The sequence below is a fragment of the Desmodus rotundus genome, chromosome 10 (assembly GCF_022682495.2).
Source record: "Desmodus rotundus isolate HL8 chromosome 10, HLdesRot8A.1, whole genome shotgun sequence".
Taxonomy (NCBI): domain Eukaryota; kingdom Metazoa; phylum Chordata; class Mammalia; order Chiroptera; family Phyllostomidae; genus Desmodus; species Desmodus rotundus.
In genome coordinates this window covers 76,349,079-76,365,938 of record NC_071396.1, presented here as the reverse complement: position 1 = coordinate 76,365,938, position 16,860 = coordinate 76,349,079, and the positions used below count along the sequence as shown (strand labels likewise).

The 16,860-nt window shown below is 48.5% G+C and overlaps 1 protein-coding gene across 2 annotated transcripts in view; it reads left to right on the top strand.

The window, feature by feature from the left end:
- Positions 1-12,718, top strand: part of TMEM241 (transmembrane protein 241) — a 111,950-nt gene extending 99,232 nt beyond the window's left edge. For both annotated transcript variants that reach the window (XM_045187894.2, XM_024580533.3), the window contains one exon: positions 10,461-12,718. In XM_045187894.2, the coding sequence (XP_045043829.2) occupies positions 10,461-10,521 (61 nt within the window). In that variant the 3' untranslated portion in view covers positions 10,522-12,718. The remainder of the gene's footprint in view (positions 1-10,460) is intronic.
- Positions 12,719-16,860: the final 4,142 nt, after the last annotated feature.

The following is a 16,860-nucleotide window of genomic DNA, read 5'->3' as shown; positions in this document are numbered from 1 at the left end:
CTGCCTATACCATACCTACCAGAGCCATACAGAAAAAACCCAGAACATTACCAGTACACCTCGCAGCCACCCATCCACACAAGAGTGACCACTACTGGTGAGCCACTATTTTATGTATATGGCTACGTTTGGGTTTTTCCTTTAATCCTTCCATTCATTCTCTCTTAGACAAGCTCCAGATCATCCTTGTTTAGAATGCACTCCTCACCCATCTGCTCAAAGTCAGCACTGCCTCTGTCTCTGATATCTGAGCAGAGACCTGAAGGATGTGAAGAAGTGAGTCATGGGGTAATTGAGGGGAACAGCAAACACAAAGGCCCTGAGGTAGGAGTGTGCTAGGTCTGCTTGAAGAGTGATGTCACCAGAGCAGTGTGACAAGGGGGAGAGTAGCAGGAGATGAAGCTAGAGAGGTAGTTGGCGGCTCACCCTGTGGGGCCTTAAAGGCCATTGTGAGGGCTTGGCTTAACCTTGAGCGAGGGGGGATGCGGTTAGAGGATTCTGAGCCACACATCCCTCCGTCTGCTATGTCGGGGCTGAATTGTAGAGCAGGCGCGAGGAAGCCGAAAGACCAAATAAGGGCTCTGGCAGTGATCTAGGTGCAAGACGGCTACAACCAGGATGACAGCTATGGAAACGGTAGGGAGCCTGCAGTGTGCTGAGAGCGAAGGCAGTACGTTCTGAGAGAAAAAGAGGAGTCTGGGATGACGTCTATGTTTTTGGCCCAAGCAGTGGGAAAATGCAGTTGCCCCTCACTGAGATGGGGAATAATATGTGAGGTGCAGGGTTTTGCAATTTGGGAGTGGAGGGTTATCAGGAGTGGGGTTGGATATATTAAGGTTGAGGTGCCCATTACACCTGAGAGTCAAAATATCACTGGGTAGGTAACTAAACTGGTCCAGAGGTCAGGAGAGGGGAGAGCCTTTCTGTGCCTTGCCCGTGGTGTACACACGCCCACCTCAGAGCCTTTGGACTCATCCACTCCAACTGGAGTGCTTTGCAGGTGTTCACCAGCTTTTCACCCTCCAGGTCCGTACAACCAGGCAACCTCAGAAAGGCCTTCCCTGACCACGTTCTGTGTAAATTCCCCCGGCTACTTCCTATCGCCTTGTTTCTTCCCTTCCTGGCAGTTCCGACAGTTGCCACCTTGCTTGTCCGTTGCTCTCCTTTTTGTGGTCTGCTTAGTACCCCATGCTGGATGCAGGAGAGAGTGGTGAAGGGTATTCAAGGGGGGCTGACTTGAGCACGTGGCCACTTTAGAAGGATGGCTGAAGCAGCTGCATGGGGCAGTGGCTGTGGAGAGGATACCCAGGAGAGAGATGTGATGGCTGTGACAGTAACTTCAGGTCACACCTCCTGGAAAAGGCCACATGACCCTGCAGCATAACCTCAGAGCCTGTGACTCACAAAGGGCAGTTGGCCAACTAGTACCAAGGACGCGTGGAAGCTGCTCGAATGCATGACTGCCATGGCACCATTGCCCAACTGGAGCTCCTTGTCTTGTTCTTTAAAAACAGACCATGGAGACCCTGTTTAAAAACAGACCCTGACTGGTAGCTCAGTTGGTTGGAGCATTATCCAATACACCAAAAGGTTGCAGGTTCAAATTCCAGTCAGGGCACATACCTAGGTTACGGGTTCGATCCCTGGTCAAGGCATGCACGGAAGAGAACCAATTGACATTTCTCTGTCACATCGATGTTTCTCTCTCTCTCTCTCTCTCTCTCTCACCCCACCCTTCCTCTCTCTCTAAAGTCAATACAAACATATCCTCAGGTGAGGATTAAAAAAATAAAAACAGACCTCAGAGCTCTCCCTTTTGTGACAGAGGCAATAGGTCCTTCGAGCTTGTTAGGGCCCCGTGCCTCCTGTGGTTCTGCTGCAGGGCCAGGTGGTCACAGCCACACTGGGCACAGCGTGAAGCCATCCGGTGCGTTTCACCTCTGAACTCTCTACACAGACTCCGCTCACTGAGGAGCGGACCAAGTTAAGACCCATCTACCCCAGAGTGTTATTGCAGACCAGTGGATGCCGTCATTCCCAAGGCTGTTGGTTGTCATCTGCAGGGGAGAGGGAGGTCAAGGAGGGGGTCACAGTGAGTTCAAAAAGTGTGAAAACTGCTCTTTGCTCCCCTTTTTGATAGTCATGCTTCATTTGGGGGAATATACTGTGTTTTTCAACTGTACAGTGATGCATGCTATTTCTGAGATGTTTCAAACATTGCAGACACGCTCTGAGTGAAAGTAGAGGGCTGCTGTCTTCCACTCCCACTATCACCATTTGCCAGAAGTCGTAACTGTTTGGTTTAACAGTGAGAGAAATGCAGTGTTTGATTCAAGGATGTGTATGCCAATGAGGTGGGCTCTACTGTCTCCAAAACAAATGAATGGTGCTTTCCTTGTCATCCAGGGATGGTTTAGCCCTCCCTGAGTCTTTGCCCTGCTTGCAGGCCCCTTTGCCTGGAGACACGCAGCTTTCCTTCCCCTGTGACCACGGCTGCCTGCTTCCGCCTGGCCTGAATCACTAATGCAGTACATTGTGGAGGGTAATTCATATTTTTGTGGCTGCTTACTGTCTCCTATCCTTGGTTTTAGAAAGAAAAACAAGCCTAGGGCCACTTTAAGATAATGCTTGTTTCCATTCCAGTTTTGAGATACTGTTTGGCAGGTTCCCCCGCAACTCCCACCCCCTAGAGGCACTTCAAAACTGAAGTATAGACAAGTCTTAGAATTGGTTTTTACATTTCTCCACCAGTGTTATGGAAAGAAAGTGCACATTGTTGCTTAGCTTTGCTCAAATCAGGCATAATTTTAGAAAATTGGTATTTTTTTCACGATTGGGATCAGTGCAGTCCTGAGAGCTGACCCCCCCCTTTGTTTGCATTTGTCTGCAAGTTGGACCTGCAGAATTGTCACCTGTTTGACTCAAGGACCTCAGTGCTGCGTGGTGGGGGCTGGCGCTGGGGCCTGGTATGTCCATGGCAGCCTCTGGGCTCCCAGGGTTTCTCGTGAATAAGCCCTTGGCACCATGTGTCACAGCCACAGAAACTGCAGGATTATTTTTAAACATCAGTAGCAGATTCCTGCAGGGCAAGTGAGAGGTAGGACCAGGCTCTGTGGATACGATGATGAGGAAGTCCCTCTGTATCCCATGTGGCTTTGAGCTGGAAGACATTCACTCGATAAACGGATACTTGTTGAGGGTCTAATATGTATCAGGAACTGTTCTTGGATAAAAGTAAAAATCACTGCCCCTGTGGTGCCTGTAGGTGCTCATCTTCCTTCCTGCCTGAGAGCAGGTCCAGATCTGAACCACCCCAGCCTGGCAGAAATGAATCTTTTGGCTTACAGAATTCAGAAAAAAGGATTCTCATCCTGTCTTGGGAGACGCTAATGGGGGCATTTCCCCCAAGAAGAAAAATGGGAGAAAAAGAAAAATTAGGAAATACGTCCGTACGCTCCTCTTCTCTTCTCTTCCTGGTCTTGACTTCCTTTCAATAATACTAACTGACCATTTACTGAGCAACTACTATGTGTCAGATATTTTTGCATTAATATTATCTCATTGAGTTTCACAACAACCCTCAAAGTTTTCCCCATTTTAAAAATGAAGAAGCTGAGCTTCAGAGACATTTAAGTGATTTTCTCCAAGATTTTATAGCTACTAGGTGGTTGGACCAGGATTCAAACTGAAGTCTATGTGTCCAAGACCCCATAACCTGCCATAAACCCTTCTGGAACTGACTCGGGGAACACCAAGGATTTCCTGGCATTGTAGATAGTGTCAGGTAGAAGCGGGTCATAAGGAAGGTAGAAGAAATATTGACCTAAATGTTCCTCTTCCTACCAGTGTGGTCATCTCTAAAGAGCATCTAGACAATCCTACAGCAAACAGAAGCAGTGTTACCTAAGACCAGACAGCTCTGCTTCTTGTTCAGGGGTTGACCCGGTAGACTAAGAATTCCAGTAGAACATTTTTAAGAAAAAGATCTCATTGTCTTAGACTTTTAATGCTATCAGCAATAATTCTATCAATCAGCTAAAAATATTTGAGTGACTTCTTTACACAAAGTATGTGAAGTCATTAAGAAGCATAAGACATCACCCAACCCTCATGGAGTTTTCAGGGGAGGGAGAAGTCATAAAGGTAGTTTGTGGGGGCAGGATAGTAACTGTTTGAATGCACAATGGGTGTGAAGACTGAATCGGGAAGAGAGCATGGGGTGACCAAGGCCTTGGAACTGACTTGAAAATGGACCTTATGCAGAAGGGAGAGGCTTAGCTAGGCTGTGGGTAGAAGAAGATTTGGCTCCTCTGGCCCCAGGAAGGCAGGGAAAGAAGGAGGGAGGGGCAGGAGGTGCTAATGGTGAGATAGTGATTTATAAGCAGAGCTGGGGCTGAGGGGCAGGGAGCTAATCCTCTGCTCCCCTCTTCTTCCTCTGCATCTGTCCTTCTGGGAAGGCATGGCACAGATGGTGGGCAGTGACCCACAGTTGGGTCCAAAAACCCAACTGTGAAGATACCGTGGTACATTCTTGAAACTACTGTTCCCCAAATTTCTGTGTCTTAACCTTCATAAGTGGTAGTTTACATTCTTGACAGTAGTTTTCTTTCTTACAAATAAGCCTTCATCCCCCACATTTTGAACAGCTTTACAGAATGAACTAAAAACACCCAATGCAACCCAGGTGTTGAACTGAGTGTGAGAAGCGAGAGTGAGATGGCGCTGCAGTGGGGAGGGAATGCCGGGTCTGAGCGCTCAGCAGCCGCCTGTGAGAGGCCGTGGCTCTGGGCTGTGTCACATCCTGTGAACCTGATGGAATGTCCCGTCCAAAATAGAGAGAAAGGCTGTGTGCACCCAAATCAAGGAAACAGCAATGTGTGATTATTGCAAAAGGAACCTTGACTTTGGAATTTCCTGATTTTTGAGAACTCTTGAGTTTAAGGATGGCGTGTTTTCAGCCTCCAAGAATTTTCCAACCACAAACTGAACCACCAGAAGAGGAGTGTCAGACTGTATTTCAGATTTTCTGTCTTACGCAGAGCTGGTCTGCATTATCTGTAGACTGGCTGTTTTTCAAGCCAAGACTGGGTGACTAGCTCTCAGCCCCCGGGCCAGGGTGGGGCTGCTCCCTGCCTCGTGGGAGCTTAGGGCTGCGGGCCTGTTTTGTTTGCCTGGATAGTTATTGCGTCTTGTGTTTTGCCTTTCAAACTTTTAATTGGTCAACATTTAGAAATCAGGTGATTTCTCCATAAAAGTCCAGATCTCCAGATTTCTTTTGAAAATGTGGAAGAGCTGTTAGGTTGGGCCTGCACTTATCCCCAAGGCAGCAGTTGCTGGAATGGGTGGAGGCTGCTCCGCTCCTGCCTCCGGCTGACACTGGAGGACCCCACGAACACCTCCAGGAGACGGACTGCGTTTTATTCACCTCTGCATGTCTCCTCCAAGTACCAAGTGCTCGCTGAATAAAAGAGTGGCCAGCCTTCTAAATATATACCCAAGAAAAATTATAAATTTAAGTGCCTGATTTTGGTCTTTTAACATCTTTAATTAAAAACAACTGCTCGTATCCAGCTAATGATCTTGTTTTTAATTTTATAAAAACAAGCTCTAGCAAGCCCAGGAATTTATATTTCTAGATTAATATTTAATGATTCATTTTTTAATCAACAGGGTTTTATGGTATATACCCATATGAATTTCCTCTTTCAAAATGTCAGCAAGGAGGATTTAGCACAAACAAACGAAAAGAAAACAATTCTGAACTGTGAGCCGTGTCCCTGTCAAGTAGAGTAGGGACACCGCTCCCTGTCTACTTGAGTTGTGGGAGCCTCCTCTTTGAATCCTTTTTAGTCTAGAAAGTCACTCTTGTCTTTGGGATGGTTTAGGGACAAGGAGAGAAAGGAATGACCAAAACACAACACTGTGTTCCCAGGATTCCGCGATCAATCTAGCCTTGCCCGACGTTCATCCGACCCTGCCATTGATCATGGGCTATCAATTTGAGGGTTGCTCGAACTTGATCCTAGCACAAACCTCCCTAACACCAAGAAGAGTCTTTACAAAATGATCCTATATCATCTTTGAGTAAAGTTGTCGTATACCTTTAATTTTAGGCGACTGCATAGAGACTGCCCAAGACCATTGATAGGAAGAATGAATTTAGGGGACAAAAAGGAACTTCCCCTGACACACTGCAAAACGCATCTGGGATCACAGCATCTGAAATTTTAGCTTTCCATTTGAATTAAAAATGTGCAACCTCGTCTTTAAAATGCTAAGAAGGGCCTTCTGAATAAGTATTGCTTATTACCTCTCAAGAGTAATTCATCAGATTATGCACTGTCACTCAGTACGACCCCAAGGGAATGGCACGTTATTTTAGGCCAATACATTTTGGTGAGGAAAAGAGGAAAAAACAAAAATAGTTTGAAATATAGATGGGAGAAGGAAGAGCAAGTATAAGAATTCCACCCGTCGACAAAAGAACATCCAAACCTATAGAAAAGTTTCACGAGAGTTTATTTGAGCCAAATTTTGAGGACACACCCAGAAGCAGGATCTCAAGGGCCAGAGGCAAGGCCCCCGAGAACGGCAGTGCCCAGTTCCTTTGACGCATCAGAACACAAGGAGGAAACAGAAGGAAGGCACCTGAAATCAACTGATGGTAGATTAAGGAGGCAGGAGGAAGTAACTCGAGGAGGTTTCCAGGATTAGATAAAAAGCAAAATGGAGTAACTACTTCTTTTACATTAGTGGGTATAGGATAGTTAATTAACATTTATGGCACACAGAGATGGTTTGCGGGGAACAAGATAACAATGAGGGGTACTGTGTCTCCTGCTCTGGTGCCAGTGGTTGTGCCTTCAGGGGGTCTAGACAAGAAAATTACTCTGACATTTCAAAGGTGTGTGATCCTAGATGCATAAAATAATGGACAGAGCTCACTTAAGTTAAAGTTGACCTTTGCTAAGGAAGCTGTAGACCTGGGACGTGACTACCCCCATGACTTGTCCAGTTACGAATCAGACCATCCTGTGTGGTTACTTTTGGTCACTGAGCTTGTCAGGCTTGCCATGTGGCCCCCCCAGCCCCCGCCCTAACTTGTCGGGTTTATTACACAGCCGTTTTTCTCATTCACACGTCGTTCATTGAGTAAATATTCATCAGGTGCTACATTAAGTGCTGGGCATACAGCTGGGAAAAGGATAGAGTCTCTGTCCTCTGTCTAGTGGGTTCGGTTGGAATTTGTTGAATAACCACAATAATAAATAAATGTAAAATTGAGATGGGGCCTTTGGCTCCCGATGAGAGAAAAGAGGAGGACTGGAGAGACGCTGAAAATAACCGCCTGGAAGAGAAGCAAGTGATGAATATTTCTGGCTGGGTATGCTCTGCAATCTGATGTTTATGCCTTTTACGTGAAGTTTGTTCATTTTGGGAATGATGGGGATTACAGGATTTGCAAACAGCTCAGTAAAGCTCTGACTTAAATAGTCATAATGCTATTAAGATTCCTGCACCCCATGTCAGCTTCTCCTGCTGTTTAGAAAACAACATCAAAGCCCACCTCCCTGGCTCTCCTCACAGTAACCTGAACCAAGATTTGTTTTCATTTCAGCGTCCACTAAGCTGCTTCGGTGTTTCAGAAAATAGCTAAGCTAAAGGGATGAAATGCAAGATTATTACACTTCAGCATGTTCTAGGGCTGGGGGAGTAAAAGGAGCAGAGAGCCAGCGATAGCTTGTTCTTTTCCCTGGTGACTAAGGAGGATTAGTGGAAACTGTAGAAAACAGGGAGCCCCCCCACCTGTCACATTTGCAGAAGTAAAACTCTCCCAAACCCAAAGCTCTGGGCAGCCCTTTCCTCAGGTCACAGCGACTTTGCTCTTGCCCCGGTGTTTAAGACAACAGTGCATGGTGGGTGCATCCTTTAAGGGGTGTTGAAGGGAACGGCAGACCTGCCTGAAAGGAAAAGTCAGGTCTTTTGAGGTGAGCCTGTGGCTCCCCCTTCACAGGAACAAATCCTCCAGCGTCTGCGTCCCGAACTAGACAAGGCACAGGCACAAATGCGTCGTGTTTCAAAATATGGTCTTTTGGAACTTGGACCCCAGCTTTGCACAGAAACAACCCTATAAACAATGATCGTAGATCTAAGAAAGTCCTCAGAAGTTTATTCGGTTCACACTGTACACACCAGCTTCACCTACATTATTATTGTGAATTAAATGTGTGTTAAAGAGATTTTATCGATCATCACCAAGCCCTTATTATATGAAATGTTAAAGGGACTTATATAAGAAAAAGAAGATCAAAAATATAAACAGTAAAATGACAGCAAACTCACAGTTATTAACAGCCACACCTAAAACAAAAACAAAAGCAAACTAAGCAAACAACTAGAACAGGAACAGAACCACAGAAATGGAGATCAGATGGAGGGTTATCAACAGGGGAGTGGGAGGGGGAGAGAGGGAGGAAAGGTACAGAGAATAAGTAGCATAAATGGTAGGTAGAAAATAGACGGCGGGGGGGGGGGGTTAAGAATAGTATAGGAAATGTAGAAGCTAAAGAACTTATATGTATGACACATGGACATGAACTATAGGGGGAACATGGGAGAGAGGGGGTGTGCAGGATGGAGTGGAGTGAAGGGGGGGAAATGGGACAACTGTAATAGCATAATCAAGAAAATATATTAAAAAAAGATTTTATCGACTTACCGTTGCTGTGATATTTCTGTAGGAAAAAGGAAAATACATTCTGACTTGGAGCTTAAGCACTAGGTATACGTCTCTCTCACATCCCAATCCTTTCCATCCCAGTTGTTGGCCTGAGTGGGGGGACATCCTCCCAGCCCTCTCCCCCAGGGCCCAGCTTGAGTACCCACACTCTGCCCACACCCAGAGGCTATTAGTCACCAGGGAGAGGAGATGCTGGTGGTTCAGGGGATTTTCCTACTCTGTGGGGTTGACAGAAGGAGTAGAGTTTGTTCTCTGTTGCTCCAGAAAGCAGAACTTGGACTCACAGGTGAGGTTGTAAGAAGCAGCTATTGGGTCAGATGAGAATGGGCCTCCTCGTGGCGGGGGGAGCCATGTACCTGTGGCCTTCTGCAACCAGGAAGGCTGTGGATGTTGCTAGAATCCCAAGGCTAGAGCTGCTCAGCAGTGGGACAGGCTGGCTTTGCCCCTCACTAGAAGTCTTCAAGCAGAGGTTGGGAAGCCAGCTGTGAGGGCTGATGCTGCTCTGGGAGGGCGGTCTACTAGAAAATAATATTTTATTACTTGTCCATTATAGGCCAAGCACAGGGGTAGATTGCTTCGGGTATATCCTTTTAAGCCTCACAGAGACTGGTAGACCTGATCTCTCCTGTGGTGCAGATGAGGAAACTGAAGCTGAGTACCATGCACGGGATTACACAGCTAATAAACACCTGCACCATTATTTGAACCAGTTTATTGTTTTTATATTCTCACACTTAGTTCATTCCTGTACTAAAAGTGGTACATGGCACAAGTCATCTATATGTCAGAGTCACCCACATAGGCGACATCTCTCACTGGAGAGATACTGTGCACAGCCTGTGTGCGTTTCATATAATCAGGACCCCAGACAGGTGTTAGAATATGAAAGTGTCATAGCCTGAGCGCATGTGGGTTGTGTGTGGGTAGAAGGAAGAAAAGGGTAGAATTAATGGGGCCCTTGGCTCCTCTGAACAATAGCATTTCATCCTTGGGGGGGTCCCCTCTCCGTCATAATCCTTTACCGATCGCCCCGTCCTCAGAAGTGCTTTTTGGAAAGAATGACAGGGAATTCAGACAGCCACCAGATTGTCTGCTGAGAGGTTTAAAATAGACAATGTCCAGACCGTTGAGTGCATTACATGTTAGGCATGTTAAAATATTCAAGTCTTCGTCTTCACACAGCCTTCAGTTCTCCCACCCCTTGTTCATTTTTGAACCCTGCCCGTGTTTATTTCTGCTCTGGTGGGGAATTCATGGTTCCTCATTAGTATTTTCATCTTTAAATGTTCAGTTCATCTAAATTAAACAGAGGGATTCAGAGATTGTGACCTTATTAATTCTGTGATTATAGATACCTGCATGATTTCATAGCCTTCAACCCTCATTCACAAAAGGCACCAGGCTGCTCTGCGGAAAGCCCTCCTCTGATATTTGCACAGAGAGCATAAACCAAAGTGCATCATCTCCCCCTGGTCAGATGAGTGGACGCATCACCTCCTTCCCCTAGGGAAGGATCAAAACCCACCTTGCAGCCCACTCCCCTCTCTCCACATGGCTGAGGTTTACTTTGGATGCTTTGGCAGTTCCTGGGCCTGGCCTGGAAGTGGGATGAGAGCCCCAGTGGCAGAACAAGGGGGAATCCCTCACCTTGCTGCATGTGGGTGCCAGGCAGCCACCTGGATCTAGGGAGTGGAAAGCTGACCTCCTGATGCTTTTGCAGCCTCCTGCTCGGTGGACTTGGAGAGGCCTTGCTGGTGTTCTCAGAGCGGAAGGGCACCTAAAGATGACCGCAGGAAAAGGAGAGCCACCGGCTGCCCACAGGAGAAGACAGCCCCAAGCTGCAGAGGTCCTTGCTAAATGTGTTAGAAAGAAGAAAGCAAGGATGGAGAGACCACTGCTTCTCACCGCGTCAGGAACTTTCTGAGGGTCTCTGGGCCGCCACGGAGAAGGGACTGTGTTGTCTTCCTTCTTTGAGAGGTTCACTTGAGCCATGCTGTTCCCAGCTGTGCAGCAACAAAAGCAGGATTGCCCCTGGCAGGGGGCTGGCTCCACTCACCTCAACTGACGTGTAGGCCTCCTCATTAAACACCCTTCAACAAACACTGCTTTCCCTCTGCGGCAGCAGCCCAAGGTATGTGGTTGCATTTTTTGTTTTGTTTTGTGTTTTTACATCTTGGGAGCCTCCTGGGGGTCCTTTCCTTGCTCTCATGCTGGCTTGTCTAGACCCCTCACCCACTCAGTCACGCGCATTCCTCCAGAGGGCTCCCACTCGGTGGAGTGCGAAGCCAGCAAGGACTCCATTACTCTAGAGCGAGTGCTGAAGCCTTTCTGTGGCCGTGTGTTCTGATGTGTTGTGCGGTATGAAGTTCTGCACACTTTTTTTTTTTGCCTACCATTCAGTTAACTGGATACTAAATGATCACCAGAGGGAATAGGGTTCATAAGCACTGCCGATGCCCTCCTTGGGCAGGTGAAACCAGAAACAGCCCTTTAACATATGGATATGTGCACATTTATATTTATATTCCTTAAAGCTTTTAACCCATTTAGTGATTCCCAATATCTTAGAGTAAGTTGCAAATCATTGAACACTGAAGTGTATTTTTCAGGACGGATTAAAACTCTAAACCTTGCCTCTATGAGAATCAAAAGAAATGAATTTGCACGAAATGGTTATTGGATTGTGAACACAGTGGGGGTTTAAGAAAATAACGTTTGACTCCAAATACTTCTCTTCAGAGCAGGGTTTTTGAATACTTTACTACTCTGCCAGGTGTCACTTTTGGTCACTTTGAGATGTAGGCGATAATGAACTCCAGCGAGTCTTCTCCAGGCAGGGGCTGGGCCCTGGAGTTGGACGCCCCACCCGAGTCGTCGATGGAGAGGCCCCCCAGTGCCTGGGAAGTGAGCCTGGTCCACCCTCTGCCCTGTGAAGAGCAGGGTCAGCTCAGTCAGCAGCCATTCCTTCCACATGTTTTTTCCAACGCGTAGAGAAAAGAAGAGAAAACGAAACACGTAGAAATGGATTTGTATATCTGGAATTTGCATACGTCAAATTCGTTTCCTTGTCCTTTCCTGGTCTCTGCTCGCCATTTAGGTAAAGATCTCCAGAACGATCTTTGCACATAGAGAGTTTCAGTTTCCTTTCGCTCGGCACCTGGGATGTCAAACTTCCTATAGATTGAGGAGCAAATAGAAAGTTTGGGTTTAGAACTTTCCTTGTCCTTTTGCTCCCACAAGACCCTCTCTGTAACTGAGGCCAGCTCTTTTCCATGTGTGGCACGTGGTGGCCGTTATGCGACTGGACATTCCTAAGGCTGAAAGGACCCATGTGCCGTTCACAAGCTCAGCCCCCTGCTTCCAGCAGGACTGACCTCCGACACTTGGAAAAGTTGTGGGCATTTCTGTTAAAGAATCTCTAGCCAGGGTTTTTTGTTGCTGTCGTTATTGTTGCTTCTCTTGTTTTTGTTTGTTTGATGTTTTAAAAATCATATTCCAGAGCCCCATTGTTTTTATGTTGACATCAGCAAGAGGCAGAAGATAAATAAGATTTTTCTTCCATATTTCATCCTGTTTCCTTCAACTTCTACCTCTTCTTGGGCTTTTTTCTTCAGCCGCCACCTGTTATGCCCAAGCTCACATGCTCAGCTCCGAATGGGTGGTGAGCCCAGAGGTCTGCAAAACTGGGGGCTCGCCCTGGGCATTGCAGCCCTGTTGCTGTCACCTTCCAGAGCTCTCGGGGCCTCAGGGCCCCTGGATGGGCAATCTCCAGGCCACCCCCGCACTCCTGGTCACCTGAAATGGTCCCTTTGGACATGTCCTCTCTGGGTCCTGATTCCCTGAGGCCTCGTTGGCTGCAAGTCCAAGCCAGGTATTTTGCTTTTTCATTTGTAGAAATAAAGAGTGTGCTTTCTGTTGAGAGAGGCAAGGTTCTGTACGATTGTGTGTTGTCATTAATCTGCTATGGATATAAGAAAAATAAACCATTTATTTTTTTACTTATTGGTAATTTGCCTTTCTCTTCGCCTTCACCCCAGCAGGAGGGTATTGTGGAAAAGGTTGTCATCCTTGGGGAGGGAGGCCTCACATCTTAAACACGGGCCCAGACTTCTACCAACATCCAGGCCACTCCCCTCTCAGTGGGGGGGCCACCCAGCTCCTCCCTCTAGACTGCGCTGTGCAGCAGGGCCAAGTGTGGCCTCTGAGCACTGAAAGTGGAGCGGGTCCAAATCCAGATGTGTTGTACATGTAAGTACACACCAATTTGGAAGCTTTAGTTTAGAAAAGGATGTAAAATATACTAATTTTCATACAGATTACATATAGAAATAATATTTTTGATATACGGGGTAAAATAACATATATCACCAAAATTAGGTTTTTCTGTTTCTTTGTACCTTTTTTAATGAGGCTACGACAAAACTTTAATTTATACGTTTGGCTCACACGGTATTTCTGTTGGACAGCGCTCATCTAGAGCAGGGCTTCTGCACCGGCCCAGGGGAGTGGCAGAGGAAGCGGGGCTGGATGTAGTGCTGGGTTACCAACCAGTAATAACTTCTAAGTTCGTTACTGATTCTCGTTATGTCCCAAGTGCTGTGCTGGGAACTTCTGATGCATCTCGGCACTGATTCTTTCCAACGCCAGGGCAGACAACATTTCCACTTTACCGAGGAGATCCAGAGAGTTTTCGTAACTTTTCCAGGGTGACCCAGCTAGGACTCGAACCCACTCTTTCTGATTACGCATGTTCACTTTAGAGAGTTATGTTAAGAAGAAGTGAAGGCCCCCATGTTTCACAGGGGGTGGTCAGTTCTGCAGTAAGTGCTTCCACGTGAAGTTCTCTCATCTGCGAGGCCGTTGGTGACTTTTCTCCTGGAGGCCACCTTCCCTCCCTTTGCCGAAAGGTCAGTGACCTGAGCCTCAGCTGCCTTCCCAGAGTGGCCTGGGCCCTCCCTCGGGTTGTGGCTAAGACCGCGCTGCCCGCAGTTGGGAATGGCACTGCTGTCACCTGAACTGTCACTCCAAATGCTTGCAGAACAGCCAGCCCCCGTGGAGCTCGCAGGCCCGGTGTCCCAGGGATCGGCCCGGTCAGAGGGCTGAGGGGTTGAGGTTGAAGGAGCCTGGGCAGCAGTGCCAGGAGGGGAGACCTGTTTCTTCGCTGGGTCTGAACGTCCCCAAAAGGAAGTAGTCACACATCTGGGTGAAACGGTACGTATGTAAGAACACAGTATGTGGTTAATAATGCTTGGGACGTGGCATCTTTCTTGAGCTGTTGCCTGGGACAAAGTATTGAAATAGAATATGGAATCAGCTGGAGGTTCAAGTGGTTGAGACTTTTAGGTATCACTGGTCCTTTGATCCCTTTTCCAGAGAAAGCCAGTCAAAGGTGTGAGGCTCTTGGGCTTCTCCCGGCCCTTTCAGCACCCTTTACTTGAGGCTGGGTCCTGCCGCCCAGCACAGAGGGAGGCTGTGGTGGCTTCTCCCCAGACGTGCTTCCACCTCACCCCAACTGTGTTCATGCCCCTGTGTAGTTCCTGTCCCTGCCTCTCGAATCTGGGCTGGCTCTGTGATTTGCTTGTTGCCAATAGGATGTGGTAAAAGCTACATGACTTCCAAGGCCATCAAAAGCAGCCTTGTTGCATCTGCCTTGGTTTTCTGGAAGAGCCTCTGGGAACTCCAAGCCGCCTTGCAAAAGTCTGACTCCCCCGAGGCTGCCATGCGGGAGAGACCAGGGTTCAGGCGCTCCAGGAGGCCATCCCTGCTGAGCCCAGCCTTCTGGCTACCCCCCTAGGTCACCACGCCTGTGAGGGAAGCTCCCCTGGACCCTCAGAAGCAGCCCATCCAGCAGCTGAGAGCCATCAAGTGACCTCAGTCAGGGCCGTGGGAGATGGAAGCGTCACCCGGCCAAGCAGGGCTCACATGAATTCCTGTCCACAAAATCATGAAATAGAATGAAATTGTCTAAGCCGCTAGCTTTCGGGGAAACTGTCACACAGCAATGGGCAATAGAGCAGAGGCCCTTGAATGTGGTCCCTCAGAGCACTCTGAGCCCTTGCCCTGAAGAGCCCCTTGCTCCAGGAGAACCAGTCCAGCCAGCCGCCAGCCCTGGGCCTGCCCTGAGGAGGAGGGGCCCACAGGCTGGCCGGGGCTTGCCCAGAGCCCAGTTTCAGGGCAGGGTCTGTACCTTAGGGTCAGAGTACCTCACTTATTCATTCATTTTAAAGATGCTGAGGAGAACCGACTGTGTGCTAGACTCCATTTGGGGCTCTGCACATAGAACCATGGCCAAGGGAAGTGCTCTTGAAGCTGACTTTCTAGGAGTAGAGACACAATAAACAAATACTGTAAATGATGGGATTTATGCTTTTAAGAAAATAAAGCCAAGAAGAGAAATGCAGGCTCTTCTGAGCATCTGATGAGAGGTAAGGAATTTCTTTTCCAAAACACACAGTGTCTCTCACACACAGAACGTAGCGTGTAGTTGAGGGGATTTATTCCCCCCGAAGTCTGTTGGGCCTCTAGGGGCGTGGATTCCGGGTTAAGAACCTCACTGGGGGACACAGGGTGAAGCCAGTGATCCCCACAAGAAGAACGTGTTACCCTCTCTCCCCACCACTTCCAAGAGGAGGAGGTCAGGTTAACCAGGTAACGAATCGGCCCTGGGCAGACATTGGCCGGTCATAGAAGGCTTAGCCCTGCCTGTGGGATGACCTTAGTCTCGTGTGGGACAGGTGACGTGCAGACTTTAAAATGGGCCTCCTGGTCAATTCCAAGGGCATGACACACATGACAGGTGCCCGGGGAAACGCCGGGAGGGAAGTCCCTGCCAGCGGTGAGCTTGCTGTGGGCCGTGCAGTGTTGCCCAAAGTGCCGCTTCTCTCCTGTGCGTCTCACTTAATCCTCACCAGGACCTTCCAGAGGACGAATTGTTGGCCTCGCTTGAGGAGGAGACGGCAGACGGAAGGGGAGGGCTTCCCTGAGGTCCTTGGCCAGTTAGAAGGGGTAGGAGGGTTTGAAGGAGGCCATCGGACCATGCAGCCCTGCCTCTCAGCTCCCGTGGTGGTCTGTCCTGCCCAGGAGAGTGGAGAGGGGACCCGAGCGAGCAGAGGTGGACGTGGGGAAGTCAGGCCATGACCACAGAGTGGCAAAGCCACTGCTTGTGAGAGGCCAGGAGGTAAGCTGGGCCAGCCTGGGGTGTGATTTGAATACTGGGATGGCAAAGAACATTTGTGGGTGCCTGTGATGCTCCAGACAGGGCACAAGTGCCTCCCACACATTATGTCATCGACTTTTCGCACCCTGAATGGAAGGACAGGAAACCTCCCCAAGCTCACCACTGCCAAGCCAAGAATCCAAAGTCATCTTCACAGCCCATCTGCCCTGGTTCCTCCCCAAGTGCTGGGTTGTCTGTGAGCATTGCCCACCCCCTTACTGCCCCCCACCCTGCCCCTGCCATCCCCACCAGTGCTGTGGGCTTTAAGCAAACCAGAGGAGCTAGGTGCCCCCTCTGCCCCAGGGCAGCCTCTCACAGGGCCCAGGGCAGTTTGCTCACCCCCAGTTGCTCAGGCTGCTCCCGGGTCTTCTGCACTGGGCAGCAAACCCCAGGGAAGGCCAAGCCCATTCTGGAGCCTGCACAAAGTTTCCTTTGTCCTGGAAACATTTCAGAGACAGCAGACCTCCCATGCTCTCTGGTGAAATGAGGGTCTCTTTGCTCCTACTGTGAGCTGATTTTCAGTGGCCTGACTGTTAGCGGCTTCCCTCAAACAGACAGTAACATGTAAGCTTTCAACCAGTTCCATCCAGGACCCACGGGGGAGGGGTCTGAAGGACTGTCTCATCCCCACCTGGCAGCTGAGGATGGAATCCCATTTAAATGATTGCCTGAGCCCAGAGGAACATTTGAGTTATTTATTCCCCTCTTGCTGTGTGACAAGGCCCACGGGGCTGGCAAAGGCAAGGCTATTGTGCCCATTTGTCTCCACACCTGTCACCTCATCTGAGTGCACCTCAGGGAGAGCAGCGAAGCCCAGGAAATTGGGGGACTTAATCGAGTCACCTTTCCTGGGCCAGTGGATTTACATGACAAAGCGAAGTTAAAGGAAGCTGCCTAGTAAAAA